Source organism: Labeo rohita, chromosome 12 (assembly GCF_022985175.1).
Source record: "Labeo rohita strain BAU-BD-2019 chromosome 12, IGBB_LRoh.1.0, whole genome shotgun sequence".
Classification (NCBI taxonomy): domain Eukaryota; kingdom Metazoa; phylum Chordata; class Actinopteri; order Cypriniformes; family Cyprinidae; genus Labeo; species Labeo rohita.
Window position 1 is genome coordinate 16,002,962 of NC_066880.1, and position 18,736 is coordinate 16,021,697.

The 18,736-nt window shown below is 36.1% G+C and overlaps 1 protein-coding gene across 1 annotated transcript in view; it reads left to right on the top strand.

Moving 5' to 3' along the window:
• Positions 1-8,054, top strand: part of odad2 (outer dynein arm docking complex subunit 2) — a 68,352-nt gene extending 60,298 nt beyond the window's left edge. The window contains 1 exon segment of the mRNA XM_051123731.1: positions 7,648-8,054. Coding sequence (XP_050979688.1) covers positions 7,648-7,761 — 114 coding nt within the window. The 3' untranslated portion in view covers positions 7,762-8,054.
• The last annotated feature ends 10,682 nt before the right edge of the window (positions 8,055-18,736 follow it).

The window sequence follows — 18,736 nt, forward strand, 5'->3', positions numbered from 1 at the left end:
CCATTTGAATATTTCATAAAAGAGCATTTTATTTGGGTCTGAAACAAAAGCCTTTTATGATTTTACAAGCGTTACACCTCCATAAACAGACGTATGAGTTCAGCCCACTTGGGCAAGATACGTCCTGTAGCCTGTGGCAATTAAACACACACTCCGTTTGATTTGACATGTACGCTCAGTATCTCACAGCTTTCGTTCGGATGTGCCTCGTTGTGTGTGATGCTCAGCAAAAGCTCTTTTTCCCTCTAGCACACCGCCACAGCTTTACAGATTGTTTGTTGAAACCATAAATCCTTGCAGACAGCTTTAGCCAGATTTTTCTATTAAAGAACTCCTTTCATAGGCAAAAATACCTTTGCGAGACAAATTACAAAATACGAACGGTAATTATCAGCCATTTTCGTGTGAGAGGATTCCAGCTGGTGCAAGTTGCCAGATCCTGGTATGTTTTGTACGGCTTACAACTGTGTTTTTTGTGGGCTGTGAACCTGCCCTTGTCATGTGTGAGCGTTTTGTGATGTTGGTTTTGTTTTCTCTCTTGTTTATGGGTTCAAAACAAACCAGTATTTGTGCACATGTGCGTACATATGCAAAATATGAAGGAGAGATGTACAAAGAGCAAGAGTTAGTCTTGACCTGTAGAAATATTCCATACGTTTCCTTTTAGTCATGGTCTGTGTGTAGCAGGTTGAAGCTGGTGTGGATATGGCAAGCAGATGACGTCCTTATACACACTCGGGCTATTCAGTCTTTCTCCGGTCTCTCTTTCTCTCGCTGAACTCTCTGATCTGGCTACTGTAGCATGTGTCTGAAGTTTGGAGTGTTTTATGTCTTGAAACAGCATGACTTGACCCTCTGTTTCGTCTGAGGTGAGGAATGCAGGGTATCTCAGGTGTGAGAGTAGAAAAGGTTTAAGAGATGTGTGTAGATGACATGAATAGGCTTTTCTTAGCATGTTTATTGAGGCATAATAATAAAAAAACAGGAGGGAGAGCCTGGAATAAATAAAACAAAGAGTATGGAAACTAGTAAAAAAAAAAAAAAAGGAAAGATTAGATAATATTGCATATTTAAATTGCATATTTATATGCTTAAATATCCTCTTATAAAAAGTATTCATACAGATTTCCCAGTTTAATTCAGTTTTGAGCAACAGGTTGAATTGAATTCCATTCCAATGATTCTATTAATGATATTCCAATTTAATTAGCTAAATTTCCATTCTAATATCTATTTTGTGTACATTTTGTTGCTGCTAATATGTAAATTATACAGGTCATGTTGTAGACCAGTGTTGTTACTGATAACTAAAAAATTGTTTTCAGTAATTGAAATGAAGCTGAAATAAAATAAAATATAAATATATTAAGGAAAACTGAAATTATACCCAAATCAGCGTTGCCAAGTCCTCGGTTTTCCAGCAGAATTGGGCTTACTGTTGCCGCGGGTTGTTTTTCATGTCCGCGGCAGTGTTGGGGAAAGTTACTTTTAAAAGTAATGCATTACAATTTTGCGTTACTCCCTGAAAAAGTAACTAATTATGTTACTTTTTATGGAAAGTAATGCATTACGTTACTTTTGCGTTACTTTTTAAATCTGGGCAGGGCTTGCTTCTTTGTTTTTAATATAAAACGGTTCTAATTTAAAAGCCCTTTTACACCAAAAGTGAAATGAATTCACTTCAGGCTGAAAGAAAAGTATATTTATGTGAGTGAAATGAATTAATGCATGTTTACATTTAGTCTAGAATACAGTAACATCATGTTTACTCCCAATTTCCCGACAGAAGACTTTTCAATCAATAAATGGGGAAAAAAGCAACTGGCGTTACTTATTCGAAAAAGTAACTCAGATATTTTCTTAGAAATTCAAGAGTAATGCGTTACTTTACTAGTTACTTAAAAAAAGTAATATTATTACGTAACTCACATTACTTGTAGTACGTTATCCCCAACACTGGTCCGAGGGTTGAAGCGACCCCAATAATGTTATATTTAGTCCCTGGAATGAGAGCGATACCGGGGAACCCCGCCAAAAACCAGTGTTCGAGAAAGTTACTTTTAAAAGTAATGCATTACAATATTGCGTTACTCTCTAAAAAAGTAGCTAATTACGTTACTTAGTTGCAAAGACATCGGTTAATAAAATAAAAATGGGATTAAATGCATAAAGGATATTTGTATTATTTAACATATTTAATTATTGCAGGATTGCGTCATATTCTGAGTTGAATTTCACTGTTTTTATTCATTTTGAGGAATACTGAATCTGTTTTTTGTGAATGAGATGAATTAATGCATGTTCACATTTATTCTAGAACTAACATCTTACTCCCAATTTCTCTTAACATGGGGACAGGAAAGCTTTTAATCAATAAATGGGGAGAAGAGTATCTGGTGTTACTTATTTGAAAAAAAGTAACTCAGATATTTTCTTGTCAATTAAAAAGTAATGCATTACTTTACTAGTTACTTGGAAAAAGTAATAATATTACGTAACTCGTGTTGCCCCCAACACTGACAAAAATGTGTATTTTACCACCACACCCAAAACCCCCCCCACCCCCAGACATAATTTTTATTGGCCGCCCTCCCCTCGAAGCATTATTGAGCTAGTTTTGACTAGCAGTTGTGTGGGTTTTGTTGTGAAAACCTGGCAACCCTGACTAAAATTACTAAAACTTATAATTAAAAAAATATATAGACTAACAATAAATTACAACACTAATACTAAAATGAAAACATGAAAATAAAAGCTAATTCAAAATATCAATACTAGTATAGAAATGATACTGACATATTTTTTCAAACTGATTCAAACAGGTAACTTGTCTTTTAGAACAGTTAATAGAAACTGCTCATTAGAGTAGTTTGTTTTGATGACCAGACTAAACTAGTCACACTTTTTGATTTTTGATTCACCAAAAAATGCATGAGAGACAATTATTAAGGATTGAATGTTTTTGGTTTACTAAAAAGAACTAATTCATATGCGTCATGTATCGTGAATCAGATTACACTGATTGTGTTGTGTTTTTCTGTGCAGCTCACAAGAACAACTCAATAGGCCAATTAGAACTGGGTTGTAGTGGTAGTTCAATGAATGGAGAAGGAAACTGGAATATGTAGTAAAGAAGTAAAGGACCGAGAACAAGGAGAGGCGGGTGGACAGGGGCTTTTACCGAGATTTAAAGCCTCTCCTCAGGAAACGGCAGCTTACCGCTGCCGCACTTAACACCGCAACACCTACATGCGTGACATGGCATGTGTGCGCAAGCGTGCGTACATGTGTGAGAAGTTATGTACATGTGCTCGTGCTGAAAGAGAAGCCTGGGAAAACATGTTTTCGCTCTACCTTCCTGGAGGTCAGGATCCTCCCGCTCCTGCGGCACATAAGACAGAAGAAAGTCTTAGAGGCTCTCATTCATTTTTCAAACATGAGGCAAGTTATCATGTTACCGAGGTTTGGGAGTATTTAACAAGTGGGCTATTATAGTCTGTTCAGGAACCAGCTGGGAGAGCTGAGAGGGGCAGGGGTAGACAGAGAGCAGTGCTTATCTGAGGCTCCGCTCCAGGCCCTAGGAGCCCCTGTTTGGCCACGGCTGAATAACACTCTATGAGCTCTGGCAAACGGTGGCTGACCCTGTCGCGGGCATCCTCTGACTGCTCACAAAAGCAGCTTGTCTGAACGTGCTGGCATGTTGCTGCAGCCTCGTGTTTGCATCCGTTCGCCTCTTCGAGGTGTTTTGAGATCTATTTTAAAACTGGCAAATCTGAAATCCAGCTGAACATGATAACTGATACATTCATGTGCTGGAGAGAGACTGCTGAAACGATGTGAAGAACCTGGAAGCGATTTGAACAAATAAAAACTCTAGAAGAGAAGAGATGCTATCGGAGCTGTTGTTTTTGTGTACTGTATGTCAGTTCAGTTCAGGAATCTGGTGGAGCTCACAGATAGAATATTAGTTTTTCCATCTGTTTATTCTTCGCAGCAGGGAATTTTGGGAATGTCTTGCCTCTCTGTGCCTTGGCTTAGTGTTTTCTATATAAACTTGGTGCATGTGTGTATAACATGAACAGAGTTCAAACTTAGCCTTAACACCCTTTGTACTGACAGTCACATCTAAGCTATGAATAGATCTTAAATCCACAAGCACTGACAGGATTTTAAGAATGTACATTATATACCAGTCAATATTAGAGATATTTTTTTAAAGATTTCAGTTGAAATTGGGTATTGTCTCACTCAAAGAAAGTTCTGTCATCATTTACTCACCCTCATGTTGTTCCAAACCCATGAGACCTTGCTTATTTTTAGCACACAAAGAGATATATTCTCTCATTCATCTATTAAAAATTCATGCAACTAAAATGTTTGCACTTCCAAAAGTACAAAAAGATATTATGAATTAGATGTAAAACAAATGAATCAAGCAGTTTAATCTAAGTTTCCTTTGTATGATTAACAGATTTAATTTGGTATTTTATTCTCTTTATAACTGATGAACACACACACATAGAGCATATCAAATATGGTAAGCATTGGAACCATAACACATACAGTTAAACCAAACATTATTCAGACACAAAATATAATTTTTGATATTTTTTACTAGTGTGTGCTATTAGCGTGTCACTATATTTCATTTATGTAAATTAGAATAGCAAAATAAAGTAAACTGTGACATGTTATACACAAAAAATCGTCATACAGTATACTACCAGTAAAACTGATACAAATTTGGGACCAAAATCTTATTTAACCTTTGACCTGACCATGTTTTGTTACATTACTTTCTATAAAAGTTATCTGACATTATCAAGATGAATTTGTTCTGACATGGTTTAACTCTTGAGTTCTTGTCATATTTTATGACAATTTTCTAAACTATAGCGAATAAACTGTGATAATGTGAGACCTTTTTATAAAAAAATTAGGGTTTGACTGTATATAAAACCATAAACAAATATGGTTATTTCGTGCTTGCTTGACTTGCAGCATTTAATTCACTTGTAGCATTTTAATTTTTCTAGACTCTAGTTCCATTAAAAATATTAATGAAAAAGCATGTCTAATTAATTGAAATAATGAAACTTTATTTAATTTAACCACAATTTATTGAAAGTATATATATATATATATTTTTTTTTTTTTTTTTTTCCCTCAAATTCAGTTTTATTTTTTACCAAATTCTGTTGTTTGAAATTAATTTTCTGGAATCCATTTTAATGCCTTCATTACATTTTGTATTCAAAAGCATCTCTAATTAATTGGTTTTATAAAAAAAAATATTCTTTTATTTATTTATTTATTTTTCAGAAATACTGTGTTGTGTATTTACATTCTTCTGAAAAAAAATTCTGGTAAATAATTTTTCTGGCAAATATTCCTTAAAAAATGTTTTAATAATAATTGTATTAGTAGTAGTACTGTATTACATTAAGTAATATATTTCTGTCACAGTTTCTTCAAATAAACTTAAAAACTTTTATTTTGACGGGTTGCTGTAAAGACCTTCAAGTTTCTGTTTTCATATGATATGATGATAGTTTTTCTCAAAAGAAACGGTCAAATGCTCATAAAGTGACACTCAGAGCAGCTCTAGAGATTATTTTTATGTGTTCACGCACACTTATATTGAAGCGGCAGAGGCTGATAACACTGCAGGTGTCATGCACGTTTTCATATGCGTGTAGTAAACGGAAATGTACGGCTCTATTGAGTGCATTTGCACCATTCATTCACACAGAGACACGGAGAACATGCAGGATTCATATTTAAATAGTCTTTTTGCAGCTTAATATTCACAGACACTAGTCAATATCACATTTTAAAATTTAAGTGTACAGACCATCCGCGTTATACAGTAAATTCCATTTTCATGACTAGATTCCCCGATTCCGTCCACGTTTTCTGCATCACGGAAATCACAGAGCCCTACATTTAAATCAATTGTGTTGTTGGCATTCACTGTAAAAAACAATTTGTTGAGTCAACTTAAAATAATTTGTTACCTGGCTGCCTTAAAATTTTAAGTTCAGTCAACTCAAAAAAGTTCAGTCAACTTGAAATGTTTAGTTGTGCTAAATAACAACTTAGATATTTGAGTTGATTCAACTTAAAATTTTAAGGCAGCTAGGTAACAAACCGAGCTTTTAAGTTTAACAAACCAAATTTTTAGTGTAGTCAACTCAAATATTTAAGTTGTCCCTTTTTACCATTTTAAGTTGATTAAACTTATTTTAAGGCAGCAGGGTAAAAAATTATTTTAAGTTGACTCAACAAATTGTTTTTTTTTTTTTTGTGTGGCCACAGCACGAAAAGAACCTTACATAATCTTACTAATACTTAGAGTATTAGCATCAGCCAGAATTTTGAAATGCTGAGTAAGCAAACAGACTGAGCTGACATTTTAATGAAATTATTCATTCATGTATTTGAATATATAACATAAACACCCTTACAAAAATTACCCTTGGTTTTTAGTGTAGAAATCATGTTTTTTGGCTTATTGATTACCATTTGTATAACCACAGTTTTACTACAAATACCATGGTTAAACTATGATTAGTGTAGCCATGGTTAATTTGTGGTTATTGTGGTTTAACTATAGTATTTTGGTTTTATTTGTGGTAAAACCAATGTTAATTTTTGTAAAAGCATTCAGTCAAAAATGGATCTTGAGAGTTTGGTTTGACCATGGCCTGCTTGGTAAATTAAACCTTCTGGCCTAAATGTGCTGGCACAGAGCTAATGAAGCTCAATGAATGACCTCCTGTTGGTACTGCAGTGAGGGACACACACATACCAAACAGATTTAGACTGCCTATTGTGCCAGTGTGTTTGCCCGCAGTTTGTGTTTATTTAGATTTAAGAACACAACTCGCCACTAATCTTTCGTCTCTCTCCATCCCTCGTCAAAAAGACAACTGTATTATACCATGTTGTATAACTCAACCACAGTGTGGCATTGGCACAAACTCTACCCCTTAGGTTCACTTTGTGTGACAGTATAATAAGCAACTCTCATTGTACAAAGTTTATAATATATAGTTCCAGAAAATGGTCTTTTTTAGAATCAGAGAGCCCGGTGTTGAGAAAACGGATCAAAAGAAATGGGTTACATGAGGCTGCAGTGAAAGGGATCTGATATGACCTTTGATATGTGGGAGGGTGCAGCCATGCTGTGGTTTAGTACATGGCCAAAAGTTCAACTACTCAACCTATTCATTGCAGTAACAAACACAATTCCTCTAATACACTCACTCACACATCAATTCTGTGCCATATTCTCACTTTCCACCTCTTATCTCGCTCTCTGGACGTAACTAAACACACAAACACACCGATATGTGAGTTAATGAGCCGGCGCAGTGCTGCTGCCATCCAGTAGGCAGCGGGCCTTGGCAGCCGCAAGAGCTGTAAACTCCTCTGGCAAAAATCTGCAGTGTGCAAACAGTTGCATTTATAGCTTAATAACAGATTAGATGTCTCCTTCAAGCCCCAGGAAAGAACTGCTGTAAGAGGCCTTGCTGAATGACTGTTATTGTAGCTATGCGGTTCTCGTTCTGTCTAATGAAAGGAGAATGTTGGCCAGCGTTATCATTTTGTGCTTTTTCTGACATGTTCTTCTCTCCTTCGCAGCTTCTGCTCATCATGATCGGATCCACGGATGAGATTCTGCAGGAGGCGGCGGCCAGCTGTGTGGCCAACATTCGACGCCTGGCGCTGGCCAACGACAAGGCTAAATATGGGTAAAAAGTGACCACATCTTCAGTCTCACCCGCAGTGGGCGACAAATGAGTTCCTATACCCGTTCAATGAGTATAAATGGATCAGCTGTGATGCCCGATGTGTGTTTATTTATATTTTACTTCAGCTCTGTAATAATAGGAAGCATTAAGCCAACGCTAAAGATGTAATTAATTAATTTGTGGAGTCTACAACCCTGGCTCACCCTTGTCTCAGCCTTTTCCCTCAATTTCCTCATCACAGCATCTAATTTAACAATAACAATAAACGCTTTCTTCTCCTATGTGTGTACATGCCAAATGTTCCACAGTTTGCATTCTCTGAAGTGGTTTCGAGCATGAATACAACACATTCACGAATGCAGCAGGTACTGTTGTCCACACGTCTGAGCAACAGGCACATCTGGTGATGTGACTTTTGTTTAAGAAGGTTGTGCAACCCTGTAATTGAAGACTGCTTGCTGATTAACGCAGAAGCCCTCAACATATTTTCTTCTTTCTTTCTCAGATAGTGTCACGTGCTCATGGACACAATAGTTATTCAGACCTTACGAAGACCACAAATTTGCAGAGAAAATAATACCAACAAAACATACTCAGACAAAGACAGTTCCATTAATGTGAAAAATCGCTCATAAATTTCAATCAACAGTGACGTGAATGGGCACAGTGCTTGGAGAACTTGGAAGGATGCGGTAGCAGGTCCCTATGAGTAAATATGATTTTGTGCATAATTGACGTGCAGCAGCTCCCTGATGGGATGGAGTATTTTGCGTTATTATTTGTTATTGAAAAATATGGTGATGGCTCCTCTCAATGTCCTCATTAATTTTGCCTGTTAAAGGTAGGAACGTGTATGAGGAAAATGAGACCACCTCAACAGTACAGCAGCAGCTCAGACAGCCCCATAAAATGTAATCTTTAAAAATAATCATGTTTTATATTATCGGCATCAATCCAGTGTCCAGTACTTTCACTACCAGATATAATGAACGCACAACAACAAAACAAGCAAAGACACAGTTACGCAAACTTGTGGAACAAACAGTGGAAATTTGTCATATAATGACTCAAATGTCAATGCAGCACTGTAAAAACTGAAAATGTGCAGTTATTAATTTAAGGAGATATTTTTACCTGATCTGAACCTGATTCTTGACTTTAGTCAGGGTAACCTACTGTAGATAGGTTGAGTCAACTATCCTAAGTCTTAAAATCATAAAATAAAATCAGTTAATGTAGACATTACGACATGGAGTAACATGTGTTTTTCTCAGTGGCTCTGTTATACTTAAAGGAATAGTTCACCCAAAAATGAAAACTCTGTTATTAATTATGCATCCTCATATCGTTCCAAACCCGTAAGACCTTCGCTCATCTTCAGAAGGCAAATTGAGATATTTTTGATGAAATCCGAGAGCTTTCTAACCCAGCATAGAAAGCAACGCAACTGACATGTTCAAGGCCTAGAACGGTAGTAAGGACATTATTAAAATAGTCCATGTGACATCAGTGGTTCAACAGTAATTTTGAAGCTATGAGAATACTTTTTCTTGCAAAGAAAACAAAAATAACATTCTGACGTAATACCCAGATGCACTGCACCTTGTTTGCAAGCACAAGTATGGACTATTTTAAACATGTCCTTACTACATTGTGGGCCTTGAACGTGTCCGTTGCGTTGCTGTCTATGCAGGGTCAGAAAGCTCTCAAATCTTATCAAAAATATCTTAATTTGCATTCTGAAGATGAACAGAGGTCTTGAATGACATGAGGCGGAATAATTAATGACAGAATTTTCATTCTTGGGTGAACTATCCCTTTAACTACATTAGTTACCATGAATTAATAATGAAAAATACTTCTAAAACATTTATTAATCCATTTATTAATCTCAAGTAGTGAATTTTAAATGCAGCTTCCAAAAAAACAAACTTTTTTTTTTGCATTTTATAAATATGTCCCACAATTACTGTAGGAACAAAAGGAATGTTGCCCCAAAGCTGCCGTTTTTAATGAATTTCACAGTTTTTAGCTTAAATTTATTAGGGCTGCCCCCTAATAGTCGACTAACCGTCTGTCGACGAGAAGATTATTTAGTCGCTTAGTTGCAGAAAAAAAAAAATCCAGGAATCACAGTTGCCAACTCACACAGTCCATGACGGACAGATCATTAAACAGCTAGTCTATGTGGTAATACAGTACATCGGGCAAGACATCCAATTATGGCTTATCATCTAAAATATGTAAATAGTAGCAACTTTACATTGGCACTTAATGAAATGTTAACCTAGTAAAAGTGTTGGTGCGGTGTGTGGAAGCTGAACATAGCACGCTTACTGCATGACAGGCGTTAGTTTGATCATTAGCTCTTAAAATACTCCATCATTTCTGGTCATAAAGAAAAAAAGTAATACATCTTTTGCATCTGTAAAGACATTTATTTGTGTGCACTCACAATAACAACAAAACGTTGCACTTTTTTAAAATAATTCAAGCATGCAGGATGCACTTTCTTACGACCTCGTCGAGGCCAGCCCTAAAATTTATTACAGTTTTTACATACAGGTGGGTGAGTCCAAAATTGTATTAAATATTCATTTTTAGCTTTTTGTGAAAATAATTTTTGCCAATCAATCAAAATCTGTGCACACTAGTTAATATGTCATGGGACAGTGCTATCAAATGCAAAGAAATTGTGCAGTTTGTTGTCTAGTGCTTACATTTTAAATGAATTTGTTTCTATGAGCTACTGAATATGTGGAAGACTGAATTTAAAACAGGACTTATAGTTTTAATATTCTCAATATTTCCAAATAGAGACAGTAAATGCATTAATAATGTATTTTTCCACTTTAAATAATAATTTAAACCATATAATTGGTTCTGAAGACAGTAGTTATTACAGTGAAAGAGTTAGTTCATCCAAAAACAAAAATATGTCATTAATTTCTCAACCTCATGTCGTTCCAAATCCATAAGACCTTCGTTCATCTTCAGAACACAAATTAAGATATTTTTGATGAAATCCCAGAGCTTTCTGATCCTGTGTAGAAAGCAACGCAACTGAAATGTTCAAATGGGCTAGAAAGGTTGTAAGGACATCGTTAAAATAGTCCATGTGACATCAGTGGTTAAACCCTAATGTTGTACCCTAATGTTTTGTACGCAAAGAAAACAAAAATAATGACATGAAAGAGAAGAAATTGTTGAATAAAGTCTTTTTTTTACTTTTTGCATGTAAAAAAAAGTACCTCGTAGCTTCATAACTTTAAGGTTGAACCACTGCTGTCACATGGACTATCTGTGTTTTGAAGAAGAACGAATGTCTTACGGGTGAGTAATTAACAACAACATTTTTGGGTGAACTAACCTTTTAAGTTCTATTATTTCCACCCAAAACATTAGTGATGAAAACCAGCTACCCAGTGGAATATCTCTGCTCACACAATGTAAGAAATCACATTTGTAGTTTTCTACAGTATTTAAATATGTGAAGTAGGAGACGAAACGGAACTGAATATTTGAATGTTTGAATCAATATTGAGCTTGATTACAGCTGATTTCCTGTGGCTCCGCATTTGTCAAACTCGATTCTCCTGTGTTGAGTCTATCATGTATGGCTAAGTGCAGTTTACTTCAACAGACTATAAACCAAAAGACTCTAAATGAGAATCATTGTCTTCTGAGTATACGACTCTGATCACTAAAAATAAATAAGGCCTTTTTAAACCCAAGCACTGCAGATGTTACAACCGCTACCCTTCTTTTTTACTTCCCCCATTCATCCATCTTTGTCTCTCTCTGTTTCTCTCTCTGAGGTTGATGACTAGTAGGACATGCCTAACTAACATCATTAAACAAATGTTGCGTGTTTGACTGAAGGACAGGAATTTATGGGATGGTGAGTTGAGGACAGAGGACATGTTTAAGTCATTGGGATGAGAATTAGTGCTCTAGCGTCTGTCTTCCTGCCCTGTCAGCTCAAAAGTGCAGACCGTTCTCAACCGCACCGTCTCAGCCCTTTATCCAGCCATACTTCGGTTTTTAAAAATGACTATAGCTACCTGAGATCTTAAATAAGAGAAAAAATAGATCTGAATGAACATACAGTATTTAAGCAAACATCTTGTGGATCTGTTATTTGATCAAGACTATTTTTCACAGCTAACGAGGGGTTTTGTCACCACACACACACTTACCAGTTGAACTCTTAATATTTGGAAGTCAGTGTGGAGGGAAATACGCTAAAAAATGTTGTGGTCATGCTTCACCTAAACCTCCATCTCTACCCTCACCAAGAAATCTGACCTCTTCACAACAACCAGGAACCGTTTCCTTATTAGATTTTGATTGAATTACATTGAATACTGTCTCATTTGTATAAAATCATAATTCAGTGTGTTTACTTAAGGTCGTGGTGGGACGGAGTGCTGTAATGCAAGTGCGTGCGCATGTGCTGCTTTTTGTGAAAATGAAACGCGTCTGTTTGAAGTGGAGGGTTCCCGCAGCTCTCTAGGCGGTGGGATAGAATATTTCATAAAGAAACTAATGACTAGTAAAATTTTCGTCCAAATATCAGAAGTGGCTTTGCCTTCCCTCAAGAGGACAAGAAGGCTGTGTTTTAATATAAAGCCAAATCGGGAGCAGAGCATCACGGCCGTTAGAATACACTGGAAGTACGTGTTCACTTAAAGGGATAGTTCACCCAAAATTGAAAATTACCCCATGGTTACTCACCCTCAAGCATTCTGAGGTGTATACGACTTTCCTATTTCAGACGAATACAATAAAATTTATATATATATATCAAAAAAATGTCCAGGTTATATAATGGCAGTGGGTAGTGGTCCAGACTTTGAAGCAAAATAAAGTGCGTCCATACATCACAAAAAGTGCTACACGTGGCTCTGAAGGGTTAATACTGAAGCGATGGAAAAAATATCCATGTTTACAACTTTTTAAACCATAATCTCTAGCTTCCACTAAGTGACAAACGCAGAAGCGCAGTGGAGAGAGCAAAACAAAAACACCAGTCACAAATAGAATGAGGGTTTGTAAAGAAAAATGTTGGCGGATTTTGATATAAGCCAAAAGGAGACTAGTCTTCCTTTGTTATAAACAAAACTTGGTTCTCATGAGACTAGCTTACGCTATGCCTATGTCATCCGCTGGAACGCCACTCTCGTGAACCTGTGCACGACGGTTAGCGGAAGCTAGAAAGTATGCTTTATAAAGTTGTAAATATGGATATTTTTCCTACAAACGCATCGATTCACTTTAGAAGACATTTATTAACCCCCCGGAGCTGTGTGGAGTGCTTTTTATGATGGATGGATGCACTTTATTTTGCTTCAAAATCTCAACACCCATTCACTTTCATTATAAAGCTTGGAAGACCCAGGACATTTCTTAATATAACTCAGATTGTATTCGTCTGAAAGAAGAAAGCCATATATACCTAGGATAGCTTGAGGGTGAGTAAATCATGGAGTAATTTTCATTTTTTGGTGAACTATCCCTTTAACACACAGACCAAAGTTCTGGATGCTCAATTCAATAACTTTTTAGAGATTTTTTTGGTTTCACACACATACACATGCTAGTTTGCGCAGTATGTTGCAACAAAGTGTTAGGTTTCTGTTCTTTTGTGGTCACAAACCCTCAAAATGTAATATGCTCTCAAAGGTTAAATATGTCTTGTAATGCCTTTGGATAACTAGATGGTTTTGGTTTGCTCGCTCACTCTCTCCTTATTGCTCCAGTTCCCTCCCTCTGTCTTTTTTCTCTTAAATGGTTTAACTGCCTCAAATGAATTCTGACGTTCCCATCCATAAAGTGTAAATAACTAGCTGGCCTAACAATAAATAAACAGAGAAATGAGTGTGCAAATACCACAGTGTCTGGGTCGGCTTTCAAACCTGTCCCCTATAAAGAGCTCAATGACTTTAATAAAGACTGCATTGGTGCTGACAGGCTATGCTTATGGTAACATACTTTATGGAGTACACAGATTTATTACAATAGGAAAAATCACCTGTAGTATGCTATCAACCAGGGGTATATGATTTATCTAAAAATAGGGGTAGGGGTGTTAAAGAACAGCATTATTCAAGTATTTTTATGAACTTTAAATATTAAAACTAAGAAGAAGTGTTGAGCATAAGAGATTACTATGTTCATGGTCAAACCTAATGGTGAACATTAATTGTTTTAATACGTTTAAAGGGATAGTTCACCCAAAAATGAAAATTACCCCATGATTTACTTGCCCTCAAGCCATCCTAGGTGTATATAAAAAATTTTTTCAAACGAATACAATCAGAGTTATATTAAAAAATGTCCTGGCTCTTCCAAGCTTTGTAATGGCAGAGAATGGTGTTCAAAATTTTGAAGTCCAATAAAGTGCATTCAACCATCATAAAAAGTGCTCCACATGGAGGGTTAATGAAGGCCTTCTGAAGTGAATACACATTTGTATAAGAAAAATATCCATATTTAAAACTTTATAAACCGTAATCTCTACCTTCCGCTAACTGGAGAGCAAAACAAGGTTTTGTAAAGAAAAATGTCAGAGAAATTCGCCAACGTATAACCCAAGAGGAGACTGGTTTTCTTTTACTTTTACTGACTAGCATATTCTCACCGGAGCTTATGCTACACCTATGTCCTACATCATCCGCTGGAACGCCACTCTCTTGTGTACCCGCATACAACAACTACACTCTAAAAAATTCTGGGTTAAAAACAACCCTACTTGGGTTGTTTGGCAACCCAGCACTGGGTAAATACTGGACAGAACACATGCTGGGTTATTTTTACCCAGCTGGTTGGGTTAAATGCTGGGTTATTTTATTTAAGTGAACTATTGTTTAAAAATGATTATATTGCTGGCTTAAAATGGACTGGAACACACACACAGAATTACTCGAGGCAACAGCAATAATCAAAATATAAACATTTATTATTAAGCAAGAACACATGGACAAAATACAATACAAATTGAATTTGAGTGAATACAGCTTACAATGTTCCATACATTTAAACTTGTTTAACAAGCATTTAAGACATAAAAACGTAACATTTAAAAGTAGCATTATTTAATTTTAGTGTATTCAACCATTCCCTGTAATCGCTTTTTACAGAAATAGCGCTAATTCTTATGCCAGTGTGTTGCTGAAATCTGAGCCGGTGAAGGGCTGCTGTTTGCCGGGGGAACTACGAACTTCAAACCGCGTCCTCACATTTCAATCATAGCTGAAAGATGCCTTGACTGACTCTAAAACATGCCCATAAAAAAGTACTGAGATTAGAGAACATATCTTAATATCAAACTAAATTAAACTAGGTACAATAACAAATAAAATCTATTTATTTTATGCAAGGCAAAAGGCGTTTCCTTCCTGAAACAACCACTGCTGATGCAGCTGATTGATGTCTCGTCCTTTTGTTGCGTTGCATAAAAGAATACAATTTACAACACAGTAAAGACTATTTATATATATATATAAATTAAATATAATCTATACAAACCTTTATTTCGCTGAAGAAGTGCACCAAATCGGTGGCGCTGAGAACTGGTATCACCTGTAGAGGACTCAGAAAGCCCACGCTCTGACTATAGGGCTGAACCCAGCATTTGGGTTAAAAAAAAATAACCCAGCATTTTTTAGTGTAGATTTCGAATTCAGCAATTTCGCTTTGGAAACATGTTTTTAAATGAATTAGTTAGGTAAACGATTCAATGACTCACTCATAAAGACAGTGGCAGCATTTGAATATGCGTATTTCCCTACTACATAACAGTATGTAAAACAAGTAGCATGTCTAAATTCACAATATTAATTAAACAGTATAGGTGAAGAGTACCCAGATGAATGACTACTTACAGCAAGATTCGGAAGTGTGCAGCAAATGGACACTTTACTATCCAATGAGGCCACAGGAGAGGATTTGTGAAACAACTGATACAGGTCACTGTCATGTTGTCAGATGAAAGAACATATTTAAAAAGTACCTACTCAGTGTGTTTGAGTGAACAATTCAATGACTCACTCATAAACCTATGCCACTTGCTGGTATAATAATATAACTTGCAGAAAGTGTTATATTATTACAGAAAATTATGCCAGTAAATAGTTCTGATATGATAATATGATAGCAACGTGATATAAGTGTATATGCTAGGTATACCTTACCTATTTCCCACACACACACATCAAACATTTAGACATATATAAAATCTAGAGTAGCACAGGCCTTCCCCAATCTGGGTCCTAACCTGCCTGGGAGTCTTGTGGCTCTGGACCAAGAATGATATTATCCTTGACTTTTCATCAGGATGTGTTCATCAAGCTCTCAGCACCCAACATGGGTGAGAGAAAGAGAGAGGAGGTTGAGACCGAGACGGAAAAAGACAGACAGAGGGAGTACAGCAGCAGGCCAACTGCTGATGATTATCAGATTTTTTTTTTCTGCGCATATATAGTGTGTTCGAGACTGTGTAATGGGAGCTTTTTGCTTTGGATTTTTACACAGCAGGAGAAGGTGGTGGTAACTGATCGGACCAGATATATCAAACTGCTGCCAATCATCCTTATGTGCCACAATCTTTTATGGTTTTTATGTATTTGATGTACTGCTGCTAGTTGCTTATAATGCTATCTGTAAATCACATAATGGCAGCATGTCTAAATGTGCTGCATGTAATGTTATATTGAAGTTCCTTTGTTCTCTGAAATCTAAAATAAACCCTGCGCTGTCAGCATGCACACAGGATTCTTAATATGAGGTCACGAAGCGTCCAACCTCAATACACCAACCGCACGAATAAGCAGCCACTTCAAAAAAGGAACGGTATTACCTCTGAAAACAGTGCAACCTGAAAAGATAACAGCGTGCCAAAACACAGAGCCAGGCGACCCAGTAGATTACTAAACAAAACACGACACGCATACTTCACAGGCATTGATGTATTTTAGGAAACCGTCTTTAAAAGAAAAAACACTGCTTGAGAAAGAAAGGCGAGGTGGGAAAAATGAACCAGCAGCTCAACACACAATTATTCTTCAAGACATTGTCTTTGCCAGCTTGAAAGACACTAATGCCATTCAGACTGGACACCGTAATGGCTGTAAGTGTGTGTGTGGAAAAGCGGCTGAGATTATACATACTGTGACTTGTGCTCTAAATGTTTACGGTAATTTGAAAAACACTGATTGAATCACTTTTAACAATCTCTAATGGGTGTAATTGTTCAGCAGTTTATATTTTCCACAAGGCCCAATGATTTTAACAAATCTTGTCTGTGGCTTTCTTTAAGGGGAAACCTTCAGTGGCGGCTCAACTCCTATTTAAGGCTCGTGGACGGTGTGAAAAACTCGGTTTAAATGAGGGACAGACTGTATTAACGGTAGCACAAAAGGGATTTGAGATTTTAATGAGAGGACATGTTGACATCGAGGTAATGTCAGGAAATTACAACTACGGCAAAAGAGCTACCTGTGTTTAACTTAGCCCGGTTTCATTACTCTTCGGTTGGAAACTGTGAGAAACACGGTTGTATCTCGTCTGACCCTAACACATGCTGCTTCAGCGGTGTGCCATTTAGTTGAATAAAACATCTTGGTTTGTCATCAAACTTGTGTCTATGGTGTAAGTGGGGTTTGGGTTAGTTCTTCATAAACACTTTATTGTTGTTTTATGCAGATGCTGTTGCGGCAACTCTGCGAATAAAACACAAGTATGTTGCTCCAGCAGAAAAGGAAATAAAATAGTAATGAAGAACACTTGGGTTTATTGCTTACGGGTTTAGTAAAAGACTTTCTGTCAGATTCTCTCTTTGCAAGCCAACCTGCCTGTTTAACTAAAAAATATAATATTCCGAAAGAGGGTTTTCACAGCAATACCATTAAAAAAATCATTCTGGGTTCCCCAAAGAACCTTTAAGTAAAGAGTTTTTTATCTTAGTATGATTAACATTTTACTTAATTATTTACTTAATTAACTTTTACTTTAAATGTTAAAGAACACATTTCCATTTTAAATAACCTTTTTTGCAATGCATGTTAAAGTTTCTTCTAGAACCATAAATGAGCAACATCACATGAATAGCAATGCAATATGGCTTTATATCGGCATGCTGTGATTACCTACAGCGACATTCGTTTCACTAAAATGAATTACATCTCATGTTTAATCACTATAAAGAAATCAGAGCCAGTGGCAAATTCCAGACAAATTTAAACAATTTAAAGCTGCTCTTGGCAGGTTTATTAGTGTTGAATAGAATCTTCGAAAACATTGACGCAAATTTTCAAATATAGGTTATCTTTATTAACAAATCTCATACAGTTGAGGTCAAAAGTTTACATACACCTTGCAGAATCTGCAAAATGTTTATTATACTGACCTGAATAAGATATTTCACAAGACTTTTATATGTAGTCCTCAAGAAAAAAAAAGAGTTGAATTTATAAAAATGAGCGTTGTTACCTGAATGATCCACAGCTGTTTTTTTTTTTTTTGAACCTTTTGTAATAGTTGCATATGTATCTGTCAGTTGTCCTCAGTGTAAAAAGATGGATCTCATAATCACACAGTCATTGTTAGAAAGTGTTCAAATACACAAAAATACTGAAAAATCAAAGAATTTGTGGGACCTGAAGGATTTTTCTAAAGAACAGTGGGAAGTTCAAACAAGGGACTCATGAACAACTATCACTAAAAAAAAAAAAAAACACAGCTGTGGATCATTTAGGTAACAACACAGTATTAAGAATCAAGTGTATGTAAACTTTTGAACAGGGTAATTTTTTTGATTTTTACTATTTTCTCCTCTTGTGGACTATATGTAAATGTCTTTTATGTGAAATATCTTCTTCAGGTCAGTTTTGTCTTTATTTTGAAAAAATAATTAACATTTTGCAGATTCTGTAAGGGGGGTTTAAACTTTTGACCTCAACTGTATTTTTAAGTCTAAA